The following is a 19,687-nucleotide window of genomic DNA, read 5'->3' as shown; positions in this document are numbered from 1 at the left end:
GCCCCCAGGCATTCAAATTATGTTGGCTCCCCATTAGCACCCCAAATTAGGTGACAAATACCAGTCCCTTAGGCAGTTCTCCCAAAAGGCAGAATACTAACACATGTTCTGTTCTTCTCCTTCCTTCCCAAGAGAGAAGCCACAAATTGGGGGCCTTCTCTCAATTGTGCTGAGTGTGTTGACCTCTGTCTCTGGCACCACAGGCCCTCCAGTGTTGCAGCAAGATGTACTTCCCAACTCCATTCTCCCTTGCTTTCAGTGGCCCCCAGGCATCAAGAGTATTCCAGTTCCGTTAGTACATCAAGTTATGCAAGAAAAGAAACCAGTCCACAGGCAGCCCTCCAAAAGGCCAGAACATTAGATGTATGTTCTGCTCTTCTCTTTCCCCCAAGGAAGAACCTGTGACCCAAGCTGAGCTGTGCTGGTTTGAGGACGGGACAATCACAGATAAAGTGAAATGGCTCCTTACCTGTTTCAGTGTGGTTCTTTTTGGCTTCGTGCTTGCCTGGGGTAGTAAAACCTAATTGGTTTTTAGAATTCTACCAAAATAAAGGTATTTTGGTCTGTATATTAAGTCAGTGTTTCTGTGGGGGAAATGGAGGCTGACACCTACCTCCTATTGCGCCATCTTGCTGATATCACCATCTCATCTCTTTCTTTTTTTTTTTTTTTTTTTTTTTTTTTGAGATGGAGTCTCGCTGTGTCGCCTGGGCTGGAGTGCAGTGACTGGATCTCAGCTCACTGCAAGCTCCGCCTCCTGGGTTCACGCCATTCTCCTGCCTCAGCCTCCCGAGTAGCTAGGACTACAGGCGCCCACCACCTCACCCGGCTAGTTTTTTGTATTTTTTTAGTAGAGACGGGGTTTCACCGTGTTAGCCAGGATGGTCTCGATCTCCTGACCTCGTGATCCGCCCGTGTCGTCCTCCCAAAGTGCTGGGATTACAGGCTTCAGCCACTGCGCCCGGCTCATCTCTTTCTTATGTGATATTTCATTTAATCCAAAACATTAATTGTAAGACACACTGCAATTTTGGAGTAATTATTGCAATGTGGAAGAAAAAAGATCTCTGGTGATGGTAAGACACCATCTATATAGTAAGATGCAGGCTGGGCACAGTGGCTTACGCTTGTAATCCCAGCACTTTGGAAGACTGAGGCAGGAGGATCTCTTGAGCCCAGGAGTTCAACACCAGCCTGGGCACCACAGTGAGTGTTACATGCAGCCATGTGAAGAGACCATCAAACAGGCTTTGTGTGAGCAACGAGGCTGTTTATTCACTTGGATGCAAGTGGGTTGAGTCAGCAAAGGGAGATGGGGTGGGGAAGTTTTACAGGATTTGGGTAGGTAGTGGAAAATTACAGTTAAAGGTGGTTATCTCTTGTGGGCAGAAGCAGGGGTCACAAGGTGCTTGGTGGGGAGCTCCTGAGACTCATTGTCCAGGGCAGGAATGTCACAAGGTTGATTCATTAGTTAGGGTGGGGCAGGAACAAATCATAATGGTGGAATGTCATCTGTTAAGGCAGGAACTGGTTGTTTCACTTCTTTTGTGATTTTTCAGTTGCTCCAGGCCATCTGGATGTACACGTGCAGGTCACAGAGGTTATGATGGCTTAGTTTGGGCTCAGAGGCCTGACATTCCTGTCTTCCTCCACTGTAAGAGTTACCCAAAGCTCGGCGTCCGTGATGGTCCAGGGGGCTTTTGAGATGATCAGGCAGCATCACTCTTCAGCTGTTAAGCCGAGGAGACCTGGGAAGAAGTCAGCCAGACAGCCTTGGGATTTTGCTCCAGCAGGTCTAGGAGCAGCTGTAATCTGAGTTGGATAGTCTGACTTCCAGTGGAGTCCCACACAGACAGGACAAGGCTTAGGAGAAATCCTGGGCTGCAGGCCTTCCAAGGCCCAGTGGCCAGGCTTCTGTCATTTGAAGCAAGGTCCATAAGGAGGTTTTGAAGGAGTGCCTGGGGGCTGCAGTTTTGTCGTTTTGAGGTTTTTGTGTACTGTAGGCATGGCTGGGGTTTGTCTTACAGCGAAGGCAAACAGTTGCAGCTCTGAAATATGTTGTCGTCGCTTGGCTGTGTCTTCTCTATTGTAAAACACCTTGAAGGCGAGGTTAATTAAGTCTTGTTGTGGGGTTTGAGGGCTGGAATCTAGTTTTGGGGGTTTTTTCCTGTCAGGAGCAGACTGGGTAATAAAATGCATATTAAGAGTAAGCTGGCCAGGCACGGTGGCTCATGCCTGTAATCCCAGCACTTTGGGAGGCCAAGGCGAGTGGATCACGAGGTCAGGAGATCGAGACCATCCTGGTTAACACAATGAAACCCCATCTCTACTAAAAATACAAAAAATTAGCTGGGCGTGGTAGTGGGCACCTGTAGTCCCAGCTACTCGGGAGGCTAAGGCAGGAGAATAGTGGGAACCTGGGAGGTCGAGCTTGCAGTGAGCCGAGATTGCGCCACTGCACTCCAGCCTGGGCGACAGAGTGAGACTCCGTCTCCAAAAAAAAAAAAGAGTAAGATGGCCTTCTGGCCCTTCTGGGTCCGGGGCTGTAAAGCGTCTGAGGGTAGCCACCAAGCGGGCCATAAACTGAGCTGGGTTTTCGTCCTTACCTTGAGTGGCTTAAGTTTGTCATAATTAATAACTTTGTATGCTGTCCTTTTTAAGCCCCTCAACTAGGCAAGAGACCATGTAATCTTGTCTAGATATATCTTGGGAGCCTGTTTGGTATCCCCACTGGGGATCCTCCTGGGGAACTGCCCTGGTGCCTTCTTGGAGGCCTGGCTAATGACACCGGCAGTTGTCAGAGTGAGACTGGGCTAGGGTATAAACTCTTTCTCACTCATCTGGGGAGAGGGTAGAAGTCAGGATGACATTTAAGTCACTCCAGGTTAAATTGTAGGACAGAGTTAAATATTGGAATTCCTGTACATATTTAGTGGGGTCTGATGAGAAAGAGCCTAAATGCTGGCTGATCTAGTAGAGGTCTAATAGGAAAAAGGCACATGTACCCTGACTATGCCTTCAGCTCCAGTCACCTCTCTAAGAGGAAATTGTTGGGCAGGTGGGGGAGAGCTAGTCACGGAACGAACCTGTAAGCCGACCAGGTGTGAGGAGGGGTGATAATAGAAGGGTTATAGGGTTGGGGAGCAGAGGCTGTGGAAGAATTGGAACCCAATTCAGCCTGGTGAGGAGCAGCCAGGGAAGGAGGAGAGACGTCAGAGGGGTCACTGGAAAAGGAGAATTTGGAGGACTCTGAACTTGGGATGGAGACTGAAGCAGCAGACGGGAGAGAAAGAAGGAAAATCTGGGACAAGTTGCATTGGGAGCAGAGACTAGGGAGGGAGGGAAGTATAAAACAGGCCTGGACATAAGGCATCTCAGACCATTTGCCCAATTTTCGACAAAAATTATCTAGGTCTTAAAGGATAGACAAATTGAAAGCACCATTCTCTGGCCACTTGGAACTATTGTCAAGTTTGTACTGGGGTCAAGCAGTATTACAGAAGAAAATAAGATGTTTAGATTTTAGGTCAGGTGTTAGTCAAAGGGGCTTTAGGTTTTTAAGAACACAGGCTAAGGGGGAAGAGGGAGGAATGGATGGCAGAAGGTTGCCCACAGTGGAGAAGGTAACTTTAAAGAGGAAGGTAGAGACATGGAGAAATGGAGGTGGGCACCTACCAGGCTTGCAGTAGGCATCTCTGAGTCCTGGGCTGTAATGTGAGTGAGCAGGCAAAGCAAGCATCCCTGCAATTGACCTGCCACGAAGGGAGTGTGGGTGAATGATCAAGGCAGGCGTCCCCACTACGATCACACACCAAGGGAAGACTGTCTTCCCAAATCCATGACCAACATCAGAGTTTTTGAGTTCACGGATAAAATGTGTCACCTTTGTCTCTACTAGAGAGGAAAAAGAACTGGAATTGGAAGGATAGGGAGATTGAAGGGTAGCAAGAGAAGTTGGAGAAGAGAGTGAAGAAGACAGCTTACCCAATTTGAAATTGGTGAGATGTTCCTTGGGCTAGTCTCAGGACCCGAGGTCATAGGTGGATCTCCTCATTGAGTGAGGGTGAGGACAGGGGGCCATCTCCCAAAGGAGCTCCCGACCTGGGTTTTTCGGCATCACATGTTATGCACGTCAGTGTGAAGAGACCACCTAACCAGGCTTTGTATGAGCAACAAGGATATTTATTTTCACTCGGGTGCAAGTGGGCTGAGTCCAAAAAGAGAAACAGCAAAGGGAGATAGGGGTGGGGTAGTTTTATAGGATTTGGGTAGGTAGTGAAAAATTACAGTTAAAGGTGGTTATCTCTTGTGGGCAGGGTTGGGGGTCACAAGGTGCTCAGTGGGGAGCTCCTGAGACTCACTGTCCAGGGCAGGACTGTCACAAGGTTGATTCATTAGTTAGGGTGGGGCAGGAACAAATCACAATGGTGGAATGTTATCAGTTAAGGCAGGAACTGACTGTTTCACTTCTCTTGTGATTCTTCAGTTGCTCCAGGCCATCTGGATGTACACGTGCAGGTCACAGAGGTTATGATGGCTTAGCTTGGGCTCAGAGGCCTGACAGTGAGACCCCCATCTCTAACAAAAATAATTAGCCAGGTGCAGTGGCACACATCTGTGGTCCCAGCTACTGGGGTGGTTGAGGTAGGAGGATTGCTTGAGCTCAGGAAGTGGAGGCTGCAGTGAGCTGTGATCACACTACTGCACTCCAGCCTGGGCAAGAGGGAGACCTTATCTCAGAAAATCAAACAAAAAACGATGCACCATAGTCTTATTGTGGCAATCCAGAGACAGGGTGGGGAGGTGAACGGAGATGACAGGATAGGAAGCTACTGACATGCCTTAATGTAACTCCTCACTAAGATTCTCAATCTCTAGCAAAGATTCTAAACTTATCAAAAGAGCTGAGTTCTGTGACAGGACTAATGGGGACAAAATAGAAAAGGTTTGTACAGATCACAGGAATCTCAGGCAAGAGATTATGAGGTCATAAACCCCAGGAATCTGCAGAAATTGTGTGGAAGGTTTGAAATTTCCCATTCTGTGGAATTGGCAATGCTCTGAGGCAATCATACAGAACTCTCTGTGGATCAGGAGGGTCCTAATTGGCACCTGGTTTACACACTGAGCATGTTTCCAAATCACTCATCCCCCTTTAGTTTATCCTCTACACTAGCCCAAGTGCTTTTCCTAAATAAAGGGTGAATGTTATCATGTCATTCCCAAGCTTTAAAATTCCTTATTGTACACAGTCCAAAATTTCTTAACCTGGCATCCAACACAAGGGCCTCCTCTCCTCCTCACACAGGGCACACTATCAAACATTTCATTATTTCCTAAAACACTAAGCCTTCTCTTCCATCTGAAATAACCTTTCCCTTTCCTCTCTTTTCTCTGCTATAAACACCTATTCATTCAGAACAAATTCAATCATCCTTTCAGATTCCCCTCTCCTGTGAAGTTAACCATTCCCACCTGTGTTCCCCGAGGACCTTGTTCAGAGTGGTTTCACTTCCTCTGCGTTCCATGCAGGAAGGACTATGTCTTTTTTTTTTCTTTTGTGATGGAGTCTCGCTCTGTCGCCCAGGCTGGAGTGCAGTGGCGCCATCTCAGCTCACTGCAAGCTCCGCCTCCCGGGTTCACGCTATTCTCCTGCCTCAGCCTCCTGAGTAGCTGGGACTACAGGTGCCTGCCACCACACCTGGCTAATTTTTCATATTTTTAGTAGAGATGGGGTTTCACCGTATTAGCCAGGATGGTCTCGATCTCCTAACCTCGTGATCTGCCCGCCTCGGCTTCCCAAGTGCTGGGATTACAGGAGGCAGCCACTGTGCCCAGCCAGGAAGGACTATATCTTACCCACTTCTGGGCCCCACCGTCCAGTACAGGCCAGGTTAAGGTACTCCCCCGGCTTCTACAGCATCCTGGGTACAACTGTAATGACACCTATCATCCTGCATTGCAACTCTGGATTTGTGTGGCAATCTCCTGCGCTAGAAATCAGGGGCCACATTGTCTTCAGTCTCAGTATTACAAGTGACTAAGGGGGAAGCAGGAAAAGAGGGAGAGGAAGAGAAGAAAGAGTAGATGGAGTGAGGGAGAAAGGGAAAAAGTAAGGGCAATGAAGGAGAATATAAAGTTTAAAAGGAAGTTAGACAGTGAATAAATGGACTAGTCAGGACTCAAAAGCACTGACTCATACAAAAAAACTTAGCATATAAGTTACGGTCAAAAAAGGGCAAGTGAGCTGGGCACAGTGGCTCACATCTGCAATCCCAGCACTTTGGGAGGCTGAGGCAAGTGGATCACCTGAGGTCAGGATCAGCCTGGCCAACATGGCAAAATCCTGTCTCTACTAAAAATACAAAAAGTAGCCAGGCGTTGTGGCACATGCCTGTAATCCCAGCTACTCGGGAGGTTGACGCAGAAGAATTGCTTGAACTCGGGAGGCGGAGGTTGCAGTGAACCAAGATCACACCACTGCCCTCCAGCCTGGGCAACAGAGTGAGACTCCATCTCAAAAAAAAAAAAGGGACAAGTGATATCGGCTGGGGAGTTATGTTCCAAAGCAGGGGCCTGGTACATTGGTCGTAGGCCCAACTGGCAGCAGACACTCTTACAAAAGTCACAGCGGGGACTGGGCACAGTGGCTCATGCCTGTAATCCCAGCACTTTGGGAGGCTGAGACAGGCGGATCACCTGAGGTTGGGAGTCTGAGATCAGCCTGACCAACATAGAGAAACCCCGCCTCTACTAAAAATACAAAATTAGCCAGGTGTGGTGGCACAGGCCTGTAATCTCAGCTACTTGGGAGGCTGAGGCAGGAGAATCGTTTGAATCTGGGAGGTGGAGGTTGCGGTAAGCTGAGAACGCGCCATTGCACTCTAGCTTCGGCAATAAGAACGAAACTCTGTCTCAAAAACAAAAAACAAAAAATGTCATAGTGGTCGTCACAAAGTCTCCAAGTCAGAAAGGAGTCAGACCAAGCTTCCCAGACTGAGAGGGGATCTGTAGACCTAGCTTGATAGTGGGTATAATGAAGAGCTTGGCCTTGGGATCAGACATACCTGAATTAAGTCCCAACTCTGCCAACAGGTCTGGTCATTTAACCTCACAGAATTTTCTTGCCTTGAACATGGGGACATTACTACCTTAAAGGATAGTATGGGCCGGGTGCGGTGGCTCAAGCCTGTAATCCCAGCACTTTGGGAGGCTGAGATGGGCGGATCACGAGGTCAGGAGATCGAGACCATCCTGGCTAACATGGTGAAACCCCGTCTCTACTAAAAATACAAAAACTAGCCGGGCGAGGTGGCGGGCGCCTGTAGTCCCAGCTACTCGGGAGGCTGAGGCAGGAGAATGGCGTAAACCCGGGAGGCGGAGCTTGCAGTGAGCTGAGATCTGGCCACTGCACTCCAGTCCGGGCGACAGAGCGAGACTCCGCCTCAAAAAAAAAAAAAAAAAAAGGATAGTATGAAGATTAGAGATAAGAGGTGTACAATAATTGGCACTTAGTAGGGTTTAAAAGATGGTGATCTTTATTATTAGGGTGTGTGCCAACTCACACACACATTTGGGTGACTATATGTTTAAAATATATTGTGTGGAGATTTTCAAGGAATCGGAAAATGCGTATGAAATAAAAGTGCTTGGTAAACAATAAAGTACCCTATAAATATAAAGGAATCATTTGGGAAGTCTTTTATAGTTGGACAAAATACAGGACTTGAATTTGGGCAGCAGTTCAGGTCCTACACTCTGCATTTACTTGCTCTGTAACCTTGGGCAAGTCACTTTCTCCATCAGCCTAGTTCTACATATGGCAAATGCAGGTCACTGTTAGTTGCTGTGAGAATTCAATGAGTGTAAAGTTCCTAGCACATCTCTTCCTGGTGAACGGCAGGGTCCCCATGTTAGGCAAGATTATGGGTGATGTCAGTTCCAAGCCTAGTGCCAGAATCACACTCTGCCAACTGGCTACAACTGAAGAGGACCCCTCACTCTGGAAGAGTAGGGCCCCAGATTCACAAGAGAGGTAGACAGAGGTCTTTTGTATTTGTTAGAGGAAGGGTTCTTTTGTATTTGTTAGAGGAAAATTGGGTGAACACTAAACTTCGATGTAGAAAACACTGAAATCTGCCATGTGGAGCCAGGCCTAAACCAGGAGGACAGGAAACCAGACATAATCTGTGCTAAGCTGTTTCAGCCTTGGGGACTAAACTATTGCTACTAAAAGCAAAGACTCTCATTATGGGTTTTAAGATTTCTCTCACCTTATCCCACCCTTCACCCCCTACTCCCTGTCACTGCCATTCTTCCTAGTCACAGAGTAAGTGCTCAATCAATAACATTGAGGGCCAGGTGTGGTGGTGTGCACCTGCAGTCCCAGCTACTAGGGACACTGAGGTGGGAGGATCACTTGAGCCCAGGAGATCAAGGCTGCAGTGAGCTGTCATCACACCACTGCACTCCAGCCCAGGTGACAGAGCAAGATCCTGTCTCAAGATAAAATAAAGTTGACCTCAAAATAAAGTTGAAAAGGTTCTCATGCTCGGTACTGACTTGCCACAGAGCAAATGGTCCAAAGCCATATTAAGAGGCCACACTGGCTCCTACCTCCAGGCAAGTCTCCTAAGTGGCTCCTCCTTCAGAAGCTAAAAGGTCAATCTGGTGAAAACAGCAACAGCTGACAGTCAGGGAGGCCCAAGTTTGAACTCTGCTCCACAACATACTTGCTGTTATGACTTCACAGCAAGTGACTTTATCTTTACTCACTTCCATGTCCTCTTCTTATTCCTTTGAGGGTTGCTGTGACAACTACATGAGATAAAGAATGTAAATGTGACTGATGGAATCAATTGCATGTAGTGGATGCTCAATTAATGTTAGTTCCTTTCCTTTCCCCCTTCTCCTCAAAGGCCCCAGAAACTCAGTCGGCTTTCTTTTGCTTTCCAGAGCATCTACTCATCTTAGAATTCAACTCCCTTCCAGAGTGGGTTCAGTGGGACAATCTCCCCAGCTCCCCACTTCCCCAAAGAAGTACACGGGTCCTTTTCATTGAAGGGTTTTACTGCTAATCACTCTGGGGAAAACAGAGGCAGGTTGGGGAGGTTGGGGGAGGGATAACAAGTAACAAACATCGGGGAGTGTGAAGGTCCCTGGGTCATGGCTCCCTGAGGGTTTCCCTTTCATTTCTAAGGCAGGACCTCAGATCTCTTCTCCAGACCAAGGAGGCCCCTTCCATTGAGAAAGTCACTCCTCCCAGCCCAGAGATCTAGAAGCAAAGTTGGGGCACAATAGGTGGGAACTAGCAGGACACTGCAGTGCACTCCTACCTAAGCAAGTTCACAGACAATTTGGAGAACCTTCAGATAGTGACACCCATCTCATAGGTACTTCCTCAAAGGCCAGGGGACTGCTGCCTTAATGACACGAGCATGTTCTGAGCCTACCCTATTTCTCTTTCACCCCAAGAAAGTGAAGCCAAGACTGGGTCCTCTGACTTTTCAGCACGAGAAATTGGCCTGGAAAGAGGCAAGGGTTTTTACTCCAGAGTCCCTTATCAGGACTTCCTGAGATCCTGACTTCAGAGGCAATACAAAACCATTTTCCAAAGTGGGATGAAGGGCTTGAGGTCCGGGTAGCAGCAGCAGATGCTAAAGATCTTCCTCCAATAGGTTGGGGTCTCTCACTCTCTCTCCCTCACTCTAAATGGGGCTCTCCTTCAGCTGGAATCTTTCCCAGCCTGCTCGCCCAAGTGAGTTTTCTGGTGGCGGATGAGATTCGAGCTCCGGGAGAAGTGTTTCCCACACACAGTGCACCGGTAAGGCTTCTCTCCTCTGTGGGTCCTCTGGTGAGCTCCAAAGTTAGAGATATCGCTGAAGGTCCGCCCACACTCAGTGCACTCATAAGGTCTCTCACCTGTGTGGGTGCGGTGATGCACGCCAAAGCTGGAGCTGTTGCTGAAGCTCTTCCCACACTCACAGCAGATGTAGGGCGCTGGCTCCAGGTGGGTCCGGTGATGCACAGCTAGTGTGGCGCTCTGGCTGAAGCTCTTGCCACAGATGTCACAGCGGTATGGCCGCTTGCCTAGGTGATCTTGCTGGTGTGTGGTGAGGTCTGAGCGCCGCCGAAAGCTCTCCTGACACTTGGGGCATTTGTAGTGTTTCTCTTCCAGGTGGATCCGCTCGTGCCGGATGCGGTTGGAGCTTCTCGAGAAGCTCTTGCCACATTCAGAACACTTGTAAGGCTTCTCACCAGTGTGGATCCGCTGGTGTGTTCTCAGGTTGGAGGTATTATTGAAGGTTTTGCCACACTGGGCACATATAAAGGGCTTCTCATCTGCCTCATGCCTTGGATGAGCAATGGGATCCCCTGGCTCTCGAGCCGGGACAGTGACTTTCTGCCACGGTTTTTTTGGATGAGTTTCTTGCAGTTCATCCAACAGGCTCTCTTGCCCATGCTCCTTCTCCCCAGGTGGGCTCCAAGAACCCTCTGAGTCATCCACTCTCCAAGGCTTACCCCCTTCCCCTTCCTCAGGCAGGTGTGGTTCTGGACTCTGCTCCTTCTCACTGCCCATCTCTGAACCCTGAGAATGAACACAAATGGCCAACACCTTTATTCTTTGGGTTGGGCCAGATCATAGGGAATCTTTTGTTCAGTTTGAAGGGTATACACCTTCCCCATGGGACCATCCATTAGAAATAACTTCAATCAACTGGAATACTTGGATAGAACACCTTTACTTGCTACCTTTTAAGTGACAAACTTTTAGAGATATTTAAAGCTACCCACCAGAGCAAAAAGAAGGCACCAGCTTTGTTCACCACCACCAGATGATATTTGTGCCATTTGAATAATGTTACTCTTCTTGATACCACTAAGCAATGACAATCCAGACTATAATTCATGGGCAAGTAAAAGAGCTTTCATTTTGGGATAAGTGCAATTTTTCTGCCTAACTATAAGTTAACTGTAACTCTTTTTATGTTTAATCCTTTTTGAAAAGTCTTCCTTATAAGTATCCATCTATTTGCCAGACTTCAAAATGAACAAAACAAAACCTCTAAATCTTGAGGCTCTCCTAGGTGACAAGGCCCAGCTTTGGCTTTTCTTGAGATTTCTGCCACTCTACCCCTCTCCAGACCACAGCAGAATCTAGCAAGTAAACATCTGGGTTAATACCTGGGACCTCCAGGACCTACTGTGGGGCCTGGGCTGTGTTTCTTCTGATCAGTCAGTGCCCTCCACTACATTCTCAAACACCACACAAAGCCCCACCCACTGGCCCCCCCACACGCATGCACGCACACAAGCAAGCAGAATCACACATACACACTCACATCATATACAAAGCCACATTCTCATGTGACACAGTCATACTCACATACTAGACACACTTACATTCTCATACCACACACACAACAGCCACACTACACACCACACACCTACACACCACACACAACCATACATTATCACACCACACACATACACACTACATACACACAACATATAGCCACATACCACAGCCACACACATATATAGTTACATATATGTCTACACACATATACCCACACACCACACACAAGCACACACTCACATACCAAGTACACACAAAGATAAACACAGACACACAAACCACACTCCCCACACCCCACCCCAAAACTAAACACATAAGAGTGCCCAGCACAGGCCTTGATTTGTGCAAACATCAGTAAATGTGTGCTAAGCTGCACAGACTCCTTTAGGTTCCTACAGCCAAGGACAGGGAAAGAGTTGGGGTGAAAAGTACCTCTGATGAGAGTGATAGCATTTCCTCCAGGCCTTGAAGAAATAACGACATTTCAGCAGAGTGGGCTGGTGAACAGAGTGACATGAACAAAGGGATGAGGGAGGGAAGCACAAACTATCACAGGACACTGATGATAGAAAATGAAAGACTGATAATTCCTTCAAGTCTGCAAGTATTTCTGGAAAAAAACACAGAATGAAGAAAGAGGTACTGACTACATTTAGGGCTGGATTACAACTGTGACACATACTAACTTTACTACTCTCTGCAAATTATTCAACCACTCTGAGCTTAAACTCCCTCATCACTAAAATTGTGATACCTACCCACACTACAAGACTCTGTATTAGAAAAAAATGCCTGTAATACTCAGCAGAGTGTGTGACACATGCTGTCAATCAGCAAATAGCAGCTGCTGTTACAACTGTTGAAGACACTATATCCAGGCCCTGTGAAGAACACAAGAAAAAGATCTTTTAAACGATCTCATTAAGAAAAAACTTTTAACTTAAAAATAGCATAAAACTGTATATAACCTTCTAAAATATGAAATACAGACAGATCCTCAACTCTTTAAGAACCAGAGATTGACAAGCTTTTTCTGTAAAGGGCCAGATAATATTTAGTAAATATTTATGGCCATGGGATATCTGCTGTAACTATTCAGTTCTGCCACTGTATCATGAATCATTAAAGCAGCCATATATAAGACATAAAGGAGTAAGTGTGGCTGTGTTCCAATAAAACTTTATTTAAAACAACAGGAAGTGAGCTGTAATTTACTAATCCCTGTTAGTGTTCCTTGAAGAATTTAGATAATCAATATGAAAAATAATTGACTTGCTTTACTTCCAAAAATGCAAGTAAACATGAGAAACTATTCCGTGATACTTAGACAGTTTCCTGACCATCCTTTAAAAAATTAAAGTCACTCCCACACTCCCAGTCCCCCCGCCCCATAGCACATCTTACCTTCTGACATTTTCTTTACGTCAATTATTTATTGTCTGCTTCCCTAAAACATAAGTTCCATGAGAGCTGGTGCCTTTGTGTTTTTTTGGGGGTGTTTTTTTTTTTTTCAATTTACCAATGTAACCAAAACTCCTAGAGTAGTGGCAGCCATATACAGTAGATCCTTCATAAGTATTTGTTGAATGAGTTGAATAAAACACCAGCTCTGTCTTCAGAACCCAGTTCATGGTTACTTGTGTCTATTCTCACCCACTTTTCCTCAGCAATCTCCTGTTTCCTGCCTACTTTCTCCTTTATGCACTCACAGAATCTTGTGCTTGCCTTATAGTGGTTTGCAATTACCTACTTTACATGTCTGTTTCTACTAGCAGTTTATAAGCAACTTGAGGAAAGGGACTGGGTCATATTAGTAATCTCCTTCTGCAGCATAAAGTTGGGTGCTCAAATGTCTTTGAATGTGTAAGTGACAGAATGTGATCTTAATTCACACCACCATCCCATCCCCCACCCCCTGCCCTGCTCCCATCTGACCCACGGCTACAGTATCTCTATGCAATGAGCTATTCGGCCTCCATTCCAAAATTGCTATTCTGAGAACCTATAATTTACCAAGCTCCAGCTCTACCCAGGGCTGGATGCTAGGTCAATGTAAGAGCAAAAGGATTTAGGATTATGATTACCACTCACAGTTTGTGATACAGTGTAGTGAAACAGACCATGAACTCCAGAAATTGTCTTACAATGCAGAAGGTTAAGTTCAGGGGACAGGGGCAGCAACTGGGCCTTAGTCACCTTTGTACCCACTCCTTAGTGTCTAACACAGCACTGGCACATTATTAACATTTTTCAAAGCTCATATCAAGTGCTAAGCTGTGGACTAAGCACCATACATGAATCATCTAATTTCACTTCACATCATCCTTATTTTAGAGATGAGAAAGCTGAGGCTCAGAGAAATTAAGTACCTTGCCCAAGGGCCCACAGCAAATAAGTGGCAGAACTGGGGCCTATGCCCATCACTTCAAAGCCAGTGCTTTTAACCATTATACCAGTACTGAAGGAAAAAAGGAGAGAAGACGGGAAGGAAGGAAATAAATAAAAACAGTACCGCTGAAGTTCACATGACACAGGTGTATCTCCCTGATGAGATCAGGGTTGAGCAGTTTCATGGAAGAGTAGGTATTTGACCTAAGATTTGCAGGATGGGTAAGACTGGGACTTGCAGAGATAGAGAGCCAATAACCTACTGAGAAGAGAGTGAAGCTGAAGTACAGAGGCACTTTCACATCACACTGCAGAGATTTTAGGGGAAAAGGGGTCTATTGGGCTTTGTCTTCCTGGGGGCTCAGCTGCACAGGGAGAAGCATAGGTGGAAGGGGCTGAGAAGTGGAGAAGGGGCCAGGTCTAAGAATTAAGAGCCAAGAAGACGGGCTAGTGATCACAGATGATGACTGTGAAGGGGCTAGGTTAAAGGGAAGGGGCCAAGCCATAGTGCAGTATGGAGGGCCAAAGTTACAGGTCTTTGGGGCCAAGTCAAGGGCTGTGGGGAGGAAGGGGAGAGAGGAGCTATGAAAGACCAAGGGCAAAGTGTTGACGAACAGGGTAATTGTACAGGGAAGCTAGATAACGGGTGAAAGATAGAGGAGGACCAAGGAAGTCAGAGGGTCGCAGGAGATGGTCAGGGAAGAGGGAGCAAAGACTGCCAGAAGTGTCATAGGGCCAGGATCCAAGAGGCTGGGTTGTGTGTTGCGGGGCGGGGAGAAGCCAGTGGCGGAGGCCCAAGGGGACAACAGCTGGTTTCAGAGATTGCCGGCGGGCTTGGGGCCGGAGGGGTGGGAGAGGAGGAAGGGCTGACCCTAAACGTATGGTCAGTGGCAAGAGTGCCGTATACTCAAACCCAACAGAAGGGCCGGGGAATAGGGTGGGGACAGCCACCTGGCTGCGTCGGCCGGGGACCAGGGCCGAGGGTCGGGGCGGAGGGACCACAAGGCCCCTTGGCTTCCCACTCGGTTCAGGGAGCAAAGCAGCAGCCCCCACCTCCTCGGTGAGAGTGAAGTGGCCGTGTACAGAGTTTCCCGCGAGGTCGTGTCCACCTCCCCCCGCGACCTCGGGCCCAACCCGGACCCACCTCACTCCCGCCGCTCGGTCAGGTACAGCACCGCCTCTGTAGGCAAGGGAAGGTGCTGGGGCCGGAGCCGGAACCCAGGAAGGATCCGCCCTACTACTCCAGGATTGGTTTCTTAAGCTAATCCTTTATTTCCATTGGCTACTATAACTGCCACAACGCAAGCGACCTGGCGGGACCGCCAATAAGCTTTGATCTCCGGCGTGGCATGCTGGGAGTTGTAGTCCTAAGGAAGCGCGTAGACTCGGAGAAAACTTGCGAAGTTTAGAACGGAGCTGAAAAGATTGGGTTCCGTCCTAAGGTGGGATTTCCTTCCGTACTCGCGCGTTCAACCCCAAGTCTCAGGGCCACTCGTCTGGGAAGTTGTAGAATCTGTATAGCTAACCTACACAACCTCCAAGGGGGCACGTACTCAGAGTTCCTTCTTTACTTTGAGTTGGTAACCCTTGACCGTCCTGTAAACATCCAACGAAGCCAAGAGTATGGCACCTCACTCAAGGTTTAATAACTTAAAATCAAAGGAGGGTAGAGCTGGAAGGGAGTTTAAAGATAAAATAACCCATTCTCCTTATCGGAGAAGCGAAAAGTACCCTGTCCAAGGAGCAACCTCCAGGTCTCCCAGCGTCCCTGAGTAGGGATTTTCCTGGGCTCTGCATGCATCCCTAATTAAGCCGGACACTTATTCATCAATCCAGACACAACAAGATCACCAAAGTATCCAGGCCTATTTCATTTTTTTCAGGTTTTATTTTTTAAAATAATAAAAGGCTAATGGAATACGTAAACTAACTACAGGCTTCTCATAGCTGCACAATGTTTCAGTGCAAAGAACAAGGAGCATTGCCTTCAGAGCTAGATAAATCAAGTATAAAACCCCGCTCTACCACCTAGCCATTTGGAGTACCAACTTCCTCCCCCATAAAATCCCTGGCAGAATCACTGTAAGGATATTTTATATACATACATATATACTCATGCATGTGTATGTGTGTATGCATATACACATACATATATATGTATATATGTTGTATATAGTTGTAAGGTTATATGTATGTATAATACATATATTGAGGTTATTTCTTGATGACATTAACATTCAAATCAGTAGACTGATATGTATATACATATATACATGTATAATACACATATACATTAATATATACATATGTGTATATACATGCGTGTATGTGAATATGTATACATACATATGTGTATATATGCATACATATACACATGCATACATGTTATATACATATGCACCGATATAATATGTATATATCCACATACATATATACATGTGTATATGTATGTATGTAAGTATTCTGCCTCCACAAGCTGACAATGTGAGTTAGTTTTAAGATTGGGATATTCAGGAACGCATGTTTGGAACTGAATATGGGTGAGTGAAATATGTGTACCTGATGAACACTATTTGTTTATAAATTGATAAAATAAAATACTAGAGAGCAGACTCGGGAATAAAACTATGGCTTTAGTATGAATGGTGGCTAAACCTTGCCTTGGGGGACTCAAAGCTCTTTGAAAACCAATCTCTTACCTTCCCCACAACTCTTCATTCGCAATGAAAATAACAGCATACCAAAACACAAATACCAAACTTTTATTTTAAAACTGTACAAAAGCAAACAATTCCACTGAGTCACTGTGATAGTTAATCTTATGTATCAACTTAACTGGGTCACAAGATGCCCAGTTACTTGGTCAAACATTATTCTGAGTGTTCCTGTGAGGGTGTTTCTCAATGACATTAACATTCAAATCAGTAGACTGAGTAATGCTGACTGTCCTCCCAAATGTGGGTGGGCCTCATGGAATCAGTTAAAGGCCTGAATAGAACAAAAGAGCTAACTCTGCCCTGACTAAGAGAATTCTTCCTGCCTAATAGCCTTTGGACAGGGCCATCAGCTTTTTCCCCCTGCCTTCAGACTTGAATTAAACATCAGCTGTTCCTTGGTGTCAAGCCTGCTGCCATCAGACTGGAACTAAACCATCAGCTCTCATGGGACTCCATCTTGCTGACTTACCCTGCAGATCTTGGGATTTAACTGCCTCCATAATCATGTGAGCCAATTCCTTATAATAACCACCACCCCCCGCCCCAATATGTATTGATTCTGTTTCTCTGGAAAACCTTGACTAATACAGGAACTAATAGAGAACTTCTGACAAACAGAAAGATACAGTTTCTGTTGGATAGAACTGTGTATTCATCTGCAAACTGATAACCAACATCTCCACGATTAGGCCAGATCTCATTATGTGGTGTGACTTGAAAGTGACTAGGCTTCTGCAATACACACCCAAAAATCAAGGTCATTATTTCATCCTCACACCTAGTCTACCAACTTCCTATTTGAAGTCAATACTCTCCAACCTAAGAGGCTGTTTGCTACACAGTCACGTATTCCAGTACAATGGTCTTGTGGGGAAAAAGAAAGCTTCTACGTTGGTGGTTAAAACTGCCACTTTTTCTAGCTGGGCCTCTCTGAATCTCAGAAAGGGCTGGCACAACAGATTGATTCATAAGACAGTCACAACAGACTCAACAGACTGAGCCTCTGAAGGTCTGGGCCAAAGTCAGAGGGCAATACACAGCTGAACTCTCTGCAGCTGTGCTTGCCAGTAACCTGATTGCTCCTGAGGCTTTTCAGGATTATAGCAACTGTGTTTAAAGTCCCTGTACCTAGTTATCATCAACAGGAAGATTAGCTTTTGAAAGCATGTACATTAGCTCTGGATATCACCAAACTACGTTGTAAACAGCATCAAGAGAGTAGAAAAGGATGTGTTTTACTCCTCTCCCAACTCATTCCTGAAGAAAGAGGGAAAGAGTGAGTGGTCTAAAACATGCTTGCTTTTAGAAAGCTGACTTTGGGGGCCAGAGGCCAGAACTGAGAGAGAGAAAGAGAGAAAAGCAGCCCTTGATGGGATAAGAAGTCAGGGACTGGGGGCCATAACTTCTTGACTAAAGCTTGAGGGCAGGATGAGGCAGAGAAAGTGTCTTCTAAATAACCCCTGGAGTAGAGAACTCTTTCCCCTGAACCTGTGCTATATCTTGGTAACACATATTCAACATCTCCACCTACACCTAAACTGATTGGTTTCCAGGAATCCTCCCTTCAGGTCACTGGGAACTTCAATTCCTTAGAAGAAAGGCAAGCTTCAGAACTGAGTTCTGGGAGAAAAGTGTTACAAATAGAAACCACAAAAGGATCTGGATTGGGTTAAGGAGAAGAGACGTTCCAGAATCACGGGGTTGGACCAGGCAACTGAAGTCCAGGGTGCTGGGCTGGATGGTGATAGGAGCAGATAATGTGGCATATCCCTAAAAAGAAGGAACCTTGAGCCCCTGAAGGGCTGGGCCAAGGTCAGAGGGCAAGGACAGGATTATATCCTTCAGCTCTGGGCCCTTCGGGGGTAGTAAGGAAGAGTTCACCTTCAGGGACACATCTCCATTAGCATGGCCTTTCCCTTCTGGCTTGGGGACAATTGATTCCTCTGATTTGTGTAGTTCTGAACAAATGACTAGAGGTGCTGTGTTTTTTCCTCCATCATGAAGGCAAGGTTCAAAGAAAGGGCGAAGGGGGCCAGAGAAACTGTGGGTGAAAGTAAAGATGTGGGACTTGTTGGTCACATTATAGAAAGAGATGACTCCTGCTTCATAGTCCAAGAAAATCCCCACACACCGTGGAGGCTCTTTAAGGCGGAAGGAGGTCTGCGGCGATGTAAGAGCTTCATACTCATTCCCATGACTCTGTCGCAGAAGCCAGTGTCCATTGGCAGGTGAGGCAGTAACCTTCCCCTTCCTGCTCACTGACTCACTGCATACCCCAAGAATCCATTTGGTCTTGTGTCCCACATACACCTCCCAGTAGTGGCAGCCAGTCGTGAAGTACTCAGAGCCTAGGATGCTGACGACGAAATCAAATCTCTGGGGGTTATCAGGTACAGGCTGCCTTCTGTCTCCAAGCCTTACACATCTTTGGTCCTCAGAAAGGATGAGTTTGGGATGTGCTGTTTCTGGGTCCAGGGTCACTGCCACTGCAAAGAGACGTAGACAGGTGAGACTTGGAAGCCTAGGTCTTAAGGGATTTGGGGATAGCTTTGGAGGGAAAAGGAATCTTTAGGTCTGCCATCACTGTCATTAGCCCATTTTAGTTCATGGATTCCCGCTCCCACCATGTGTACTAGAATCAAAGAATTTTCTCTTTCAAAGAACAGGTCTCCTGGTCGATTACTAGGTAATAGAAGAAAAAGTTCTTCTTCATCGGTCTGTGAAGCTGCCTTAATCCTTAGGAAATAACTACCTGCTGTGATTTAAGTGTGTCCCTCAGAAGTTCATGTGTTGGAACCTTAATCCCTCATTGCTACAGTGTTCAGAGGTAGGGCTTAGCGGGAGGTGTTTGGGTCCCTCACAAAGGGATTAATACAGTTTTCACAAGACTGGGTTTATTTCTCTGGAGAGTGGATTGTGATAAAGCAGGTCAGGGCACTTTGTCTCCTCTCTGCTTTTGCAGGCACTCACTTGCCCTTCTGTTTTTCCAGAAGCAACTATCAACATACTATGAAGTAGCACAAGGCCTTCACCAGATACAGTCGCCCAATCTTGGACCATCCAGCCCCGAGAACCATAAGCTAAATAAACCTCATTCCTTGATAAATTACCCAGTCTCGGGTATTCTGTTATAGCAACAGAAAACAGAGTAAGACCCTACCTTTGTCTTTGATGTTCCAAAAGAATCAAATGTGTGATGATAAATATAGGGTTTGATGTTAGG

At 46.4% G+C, this 19,687-nt stretch overlaps 2 protein-coding genes and 1 long non-coding RNA gene across 9 annotated transcripts in view; 1 reads left to right on the top strand and 2 right to left on the bottom strand.

The window, feature by feature from the left end:
- The window catches only part of LOC115892232, a 56,611-nt gene extending 37,057 nt beyond the window's left edge, over positions 1-19,554 (top strand). Inside the window, exon 3 of the long non-coding RNA XR_004052120.1 lies at positions 19,455-19,554. This is a non-coding gene — a long non-coding RNA (uncharacterized LOC115892232). The remainder of the gene's footprint in view (positions 1-19,454) is intronic.
- ZNF691 (zinc finger protein 691) lies at positions 9,052-14,976 on the bottom strand. 5 transcript variants are annotated; one of them, XM_030913065.1, is made up of 4 exons: positions 14,892-14,976; positions 12,118-12,240; positions 11,792-11,969; positions 9,052-10,588 (listed from the first exon to the last, which is right to left on the bottom strand). In XM_030913065.1, exons 3-4 carry the CDS (start codon positions 11,873-11,875, stop codon positions 9,725-9,727), a joined length of 948 nt encoding a protein of 315 aa, XP_030768925.1. In that variant the 5' UTR covers positions 11,876-11,969; positions 12,118-12,240; positions 14,892-14,976; the 3' UTR covers positions 9,052-9,724. The 5 variants fall into 5 exon arrangements, with proteins under 5 accessions (XP_030768925.1, XP_030768926.1, XP_010370151.1 ...); XM_030913066.1 differs by having other exon boundaries at positions 11,792-11,856; positions 14,892-14,960; XM_010371849.2 differs by having other exon boundaries at positions 11,792-12,240; positions 14,892-14,960.
- ERMAP (erythroblast membrane associated protein (Scianna blood group)) overlaps positions 16,493-19,687 on the bottom strand; it is a 33,399-nt gene continuing 30,204 nt past the window's right edge. For all 3 annotated transcript variants that reach the window (XM_010371847.2, XM_030913063.1, XM_030913064.1), the window contains one exon: positions 16,493-18,950. In XM_010371847.2, the coding sequence (XP_010370149.1) occupies positions 18,235-18,950 (716 nt within the window). In that variant the 3' untranslated portion in view covers positions 16,493-18,234. The remainder of the gene's footprint in view (positions 18,951-19,687) is intronic.

The sequence above is a fragment of the Rhinopithecus roxellana genome, chromosome 12 (genome assembly GCF_007565055.1).
Source record: "Rhinopithecus roxellana isolate Shanxi Qingling chromosome 12, ASM756505v1, whole genome shotgun sequence".
In the NCBI taxonomy this organism is placed as follows: Eukaryota; Metazoa; Chordata; class Mammalia; order Primates; family Cercopithecidae; genus Rhinopithecus; species Rhinopithecus roxellana.
This window is presented reverse-complemented; position numbering and strand designations above follow the sequence as displayed.